At 43.4% G+C, this 6302-nt stretch overlaps 1 protein-coding gene across 3 annotated transcripts in view; it reads right to left on the bottom strand.

Moving 5' to 3' along the window:
• Positions 1-2234: 2234 nt before the first annotated feature.
• The window catches only part of LOC102570379 (butyrophilin subfamily 1 member A1), a 34633-nt gene continuing 30565 nt past the window's right edge, over positions 2235-6302 (bottom strand). For all 3 annotated transcript variants that reach the window (XM_014594575.3, XM_019496657.2, XM_019496656.2), the window contains one exon: positions 2235-5138. In XM_014594575.3, coding sequence (XP_014450061.2) covers positions 4621-5138 — 518 coding nt within the window. In that variant the 3' untranslated portion in view covers positions 2235-4620. The remainder of the gene's footprint in view (positions 5139-6302) is intronic.

The raw sequence follows: 6302 nt of genomic DNA, 5'->3' as shown, positions 1-6302 counted from the left end.
AGGAGCCAAAGTTAACTGTCCACTATACACATTGAGAAAGGCATGAAAGTCGATTGTGTATTGATACATTCTCCTTTTTTTGGGGGAAATCAAATATTTTCTGATGTTCCCTGTCTTGTAGAGCAGCTGAACAAAAGCATGGGTAATGGTCAGCTCATCCTAGGTTTCCAGGTGAGCTGTGCTACAGTAAAGATTTCCAAGTTAACAGGTACCTATTGACATGTTGGGAGGCTGCTCTGCCTGCTGTAATTACAGATCATTGGAGAAGACTCAGTGCTAATTACCAGGTTGCAGCCAGCCTCCACGTCTCATGTGTTGGTGTCCCTGTACTTCAAAATGGCAGCAGAGCACTTTACAGCTCATTTGACGAACTTTAGTTAAAATACCCCTGCCACTATTTTGAGGCACGGGGATGATGATACGTGAGATTATGAGGGTGCATTAATTAGAGCAGCTCTTGGAGCCACTCTAATTAAATTGCCCCACTTCCTCAGCCTCAGAGCACAAGTAAAAATGCCCCCCCCCCCCCCAAATGTCCAGAGGCTGATGCAAGTAAACAAAACAATGTTGACAAGTGCAAAGTAATGCATATAGGGAAAAATACCTTTAACTACATATACACAAGAATGAGCACTGAACTATCAGTTATGACTCAGAAAAGAGTTTGGAATCACTGGGGATAGTTTGCTAAAACCATTGGCTCAGAGCACAGCAGCGACCAAAAAAGGACAATGAAATGTTGGACATTATTAAGAAGGAAAATAAAAACAAAATGAAAAACATTATTATGCTACTATATAAATTAATGATGCTCCCCCATTTTGATTACTGCATGCAGTTTTGTTCTCCACATCTCAAAAACCATGTGGTGGTATTAGAAAAGGTACAGAAATGGTCAGCAAAGATGATCAAGGGGATGGAGCAGATGCCATACCAGGAGAACTGAAACATTAGGCTTTTTCAGTTTGGAAAGGAGAAAGCTGAGGTGGGGATGTGATAGAGCAGTGGTGCTCAAACTTTTTATCCAGTGGGCTGGATGTGTAGTGCCTGGCCCATCTGCAGGCTGGACCCAATCTGGCTCTGGGACTGGTACAGCCAGCACTTGTCTGGCTGCATAGATGGGGGCTAGGGTGGAGAAGGGGGCATCACCCAGCCCCAAGCAAGCCATGCAGAGGGAAGGAGGTGTGGCTGGGCCCAAATCTAGCCAGGCAGGGGGAGAATCATGTTCAGGCTTTGACCTACCATGTGGGGCTTGGGATTTTGGCAGCAAGGAGGGGTGGCAGTATTAACTGGATCTGCACACGGGGCGAGGCTGGGCTGCGGGCCACTGCAGGCTGGCGCAGGGGTAGGGCCAAGTTTTTCCTGGTGGGGGTCTTGAACTGGTGGGGGTCTTGAACTGAATATGAATAAAGCACATGACCTACATTGGGTAGGTAGGCTAGCGTAACCCAACTGAATAAGACATAAGGTAGTGCCCATTAAGCACAGTCCCCCTCACTGCTAGATCTTTTTCAAGTCATGGAGGAGCACAACATTGTGTATAGTTCACCCAGACTCCTTCTGTTACCCCCCTCTCAGCTTGGTGCATATGAGTATTGTGGCCCCCACCCTCTATAAGGTGAAATGGGACCAGGTTGCCTTGTGCTTCATCTGTATATATATTTTTGGAGGATCTAGAAGATTTTGGAGGCAGTCATGGCCTTGAAAGATGGCCCGACATGTATCCATCTTTTTGTACAGCTTCTCTTCTTAAAGCTATCTCAGAAAATGTCTGATTGCCCAGAAAAGACTAGAAGCTTGTCCCTTAACACACAGAATGGGCTTCAGTGATTCTCCTGCTGCAGTTACTGCATCCTTGGTACTTCTATGTTTGTGACTCAGAATAAGCATGATGTTGGCACCTTTTGCTATAACAGTTCTTACAAGGGCAGGATCTTAACTGAACAGTTTCCTGGTTGTCCAGCATTTCACCTATATGCTTTCTGGGTTTTTTTTAATGATCAGGTTGGCAAACTGACAAATGTTCAGAAATATTTGGCCACAAGCATAGCAGAACTTTATACCTATCTGGCTCACAAAGCAATATATCTGTCACCAGTGCCCACAGCTCTACCATATTGGCACATAGACTTTTTACCATTGAAGGGAATCTGTTTTTCTTGATGAAGAATCAAATTTCTTGAACAGGGAAGTAAAATAGCAAGATGAAAAAAATAATCACCCAACAGAATATATCATTATTTATGAAAACTAGCTTTATTTGTCACAAGCATCATAATATGTAATTGCTAGCAAAAAATCACTTATGAGTGGAGTGGAATGGCTCCACTTTTCGTGGCTTAAAGCTTTAAATGGATGCACTCAACAGTGAATGTCACCATCTGTTCCAATAGCATTTACCAGTCCCCTGTTTTCTGACTTGAAGCTTCTCCACTTTGCTACCATTCTTCATGCCATCCAAGCTATATTTTTGGCAAATAGGTAGAAAGATGGAGGTAATACTGCAAAGAGCGATGTGATGATGCTGATACAATCAAATAAACTTTGAAAGATTATGCATAAAGTATAAGATTATGTGTCCACTTATGTCTAAAGTAGACCTGGCAAATAGAGTAAACCAAGTCAGGAAAACCGCTGACACGGATGAAGTTCCAGTAAAACTCCTTGAAAAAGTAGACATTCCAAATTAGGTAAGAAGCATAGTATTTGCTACAAATCTTGGGAAAATGAAAAATAGGCAAGACAGTGAAAGAAGAGTGTTTAGGTACCTATACTGAAAAAAGATGATTGAAAGGAATTCTCAAATCATAGCATGATTTCAGGTGTATCTCATGCAAGCAAAATACTGTTAAGTGTTGTTCTGGCGAGAATACAGAGTAAATTAGGAAGAGAGATTGTAACAGTATTGCAAGCAGTATTTCAACAGGGCAGAAGGACAATAAATCAAGTGACAAATTTGAGAACTGTGATAGAAAAGTCCACGATAAAGTTAGGACAAGCCATTTTCCTTCTGTTTTGTCAGCTTCTATAAAGTTTTTGATTCAGTGGGGCATACAAAGCTGTGGCTGTGCATGCTTGCCATGGGTTTCCCACTACATCCGATTGACATACAGCACAAACTGAGAAAGTCCTTGTCAGGACTGTTGGATTGATATCTGAACGGGTTTAAATCTGCATCCTTTCTCACCCTTTAATATCTCTGCACAAATGATTATGTAGGAGGCACTACCGGGATCAGAAGGGAGCCTGAGAATTGGAAGTATATGGTTTAGTAATACGAGGTACACAGACAACTTTGTTTTAATGACCAATATTCTAGCTCAAAAACCAAGTGTAAGAATTAGTCATTGCAGGTTAAGAATCACCTTGTATTCATTTTCCAAAGATTAAACTGCTAATCACAACTGGAGAAAGAATCAGAATTTACAAGTCTCAAGTTTTACCTATTTAGGTGCAATCTTAATGGAAGACAATATATACATATGTAAAGTAAGACCTAGACTGTGCAAAGTTTGTTCAATGGAAAAAAAAAATGAATGTGATATGGATGGGTAGGCAGATAACGAACAAAATTATTAACTGGATAATTAACAAATGGAAGTTTATTAAAAGCACTGATATGAAGGTTAGCAATATATGCATGTACAACATGGACACTGATGAAGGAGTTAAAGAAAATTACAAGCAATTGATATAGTAGAGAAGGATTTCAAATATTTCCTAGACCCAGAAAAGATCCAACAAATGGGGGTTTGGTAAGAGTGAAACTAAGCCTGAATTGATACAAATGGTAACAAAAAAGGGGGGGAGGAGGGGGAAATCAAAGTATGATGGACATGTTCTAAAAGGAGAAGAAGATAGCCTACAGAAGGATATAATAGAAGGTTGTGTGCCAAGGTAGAGAAAGATGGGTCTTCTAACAAAGAGACATCATGAATGCTTAGAAAAAGGACCTGGGTTACATTTATATACAGTGGCAAGGTTGACAACAGACAAAAACAAGCGGAGAATATTTGTCTCTTGTAGCACTAGCCCTCTTAAGAAGGTTGTCATTGATAGACTGATTAATTCTACAGGCTTCCACAGTCATGGAGGATGAGACCAATACACTAACAGTTGACTCTGAATCTTAAACCCTCCATATTCTCTATGATTTGAGAGCCGAGAAACCCACTGTCTCTGTAAGTTCATAGAGACTAGATCAGCATTTCTCAACCCATGCATTGCAACCCAAAAGTGGGTGGATCACAAGAATATATGAAAAGGTTGTGAACAAACTTTAAAATGGATCAAACTATTTTAAAAATGGATTCTCCTTTAGAGGAGAAAAATGTGGGAAACGGGCGTGCAAGGGGCTGCTTGGGACCCCCCCCTGCCCCCCCCCCGCCCACATGCTGGGCTGGGGCCTGGGAGCAGGGGGCAGCAGGTTGGGATTGAGCAGCACTGGCCATCAATGTTTACAAATGGGTCCTGGTACAAAAAAGGTTGAGAACCACTGGATGAGACAACAGAAAGCCTGTAGGAAGTCACAAGTGTTTTAAATCCCTGACTTCTGAAGTCAGGATGCAAGGATGACTGAGGCTAAAGAGATCAATTTATGGGGAATTCTCTACCCATTGGTCAATGGCACATTTTGAGCTCGCATAAAACACCTACCCAGAACCAGGGGTACATTGTCCCCCCAGCAAATGTAGCTGGTGGAAAGGAAAAGATTATGGCCTCGGTATCAGCATCAAAAAATACTACCCGGCTACTATCACAATCCAGATACACCCCGACCCTCTTGGGAATCTGGTTGACGAGGAGGAGAGTCCGGCGGGGGGATGTGAGAGCCCAATACTCACCCCACCATCGCTGCACAGCCCAGATCCCATCATCAGGGTTCATATTAAGCACTTCCTGTTTCTTCACAGGCTCTTTGGCAACCCCCACAGCCCAGAATATCCCATTCCCGACATGCACCTCCCAGCAGTGTCTCCCTGAGGTGAACCCCTCCTTTCCCAGCACACAAAAACGTGTCTCAAATTGTTCAGGCTTCTTGGTTGGCATCTGCTGTGTGAGTGCCCACTTCACACTTTTCTTATCCTCAGAAACAATGAGTCGGGGGTGAGCTGTGTCTGGATTCAGCACCACATTCACTGCAAGGGGAGGGAGAGAGAGAGAGAGAGAGAGAGAGAGAGAGAAAATCATTTTGCTAGAGAAGCATTTGATCTTGTCAGTGACAGAATTGGCCCCAGCTGGAGCATGAATCAGACAATCTCCTTCCTCCAGGATTTACCTGGCTCTGAGAAATGGGGATTAGCTTTGAGATTTCAGCTAAGTGTAGGGGAGACTCACTCCTCCCTGCATTCTTCCTCCCCGCACCTCTCTGTCTTTAGGGAGAGGACTTCCAATCATAATATTGCAGAGGGCAATGTACAATGGAGAGAACATGGACATGGTTTGGCCACCCTGCAGTTGGTAATACCTAAGTCCATGGCAAAGGGGCACGAGCAAAATATATACACACATGGGAAGGGATAAAGTGCATATGTGTGTGTAGCAAAAGGAAGAAAGTCACTGATAGAAAGCAGAAGACAGCTGAGCAAGACAAGGGAGATGTGTTTTGAGAGAGACAGACCACTTCATGGTGGTTGGGTAGAAGAGAAAATAAGCCCCAGAAATTGCTGTGACCATCCTAGTTCCCCTCCTCCTCTAGCTCCAGGCTTGAATCTGTACATGGTGAGGAATTTGCTTCCTTTGCCTGTGACTGGAGGAAGGCTGATATAAAGGGGGGACTGGAGGAAGGAGATGTGGGGTGCACAGTGGGGTAGGATAGAAGAAAGACGTATTTTACCTAAAAATAGAATCTTACCTGATCACTCCTTTGTCCCAGTCACCCTCACAAAACTCAGTCTCTTCCAGCCTATGTCTCCTGATCCCTCTATACCAGGCCTGTTTACCTGAGGCCTCCTACTCCCTTTTGACCTGACTATACTTCAGTCCATTCTCACTCTTGCCCAAACTTGCATTTTTCTGGTCCTTTAACTTCTCTACTTCAGAGGACTGAAGGAGATATAAATGGCAGCTAGGGGTACCTGCTGGGCTACAAAAGATCAGGGCTTGGCCTGTGATGGTGATTAGGACACTTTGTTGGCAGTGTGGCTGAACTAGTGTAGTGTGATCTCAGAATGCTCTACAAGAGCCAGTGGTTAGGCAGGCAGAGGAGATGTCTGGATCTATGGCTGTATGTGAGGTCCCATCATGCTCATTTCATGAAATGCAGGATGTGGTGAGCTCTCCTCTAAACATTGACAACTCTT

The sequence above is a fragment of the Alligator mississippiensis genome, chromosome 11, assembly GCF_030867095.1.
Source record: "Alligator mississippiensis isolate rAllMis1 chromosome 11, rAllMis1, whole genome shotgun sequence".
Lineage (NCBI taxonomy): Eukaryota > Metazoa > Chordata > Crocodylia > Alligatoridae > Alligator > Alligator mississippiensis.
The sequence above is the reverse complement of the archived record's forward strand: the minus strand, read 5'-3'. Positions and strand labels throughout refer to the sequence as shown.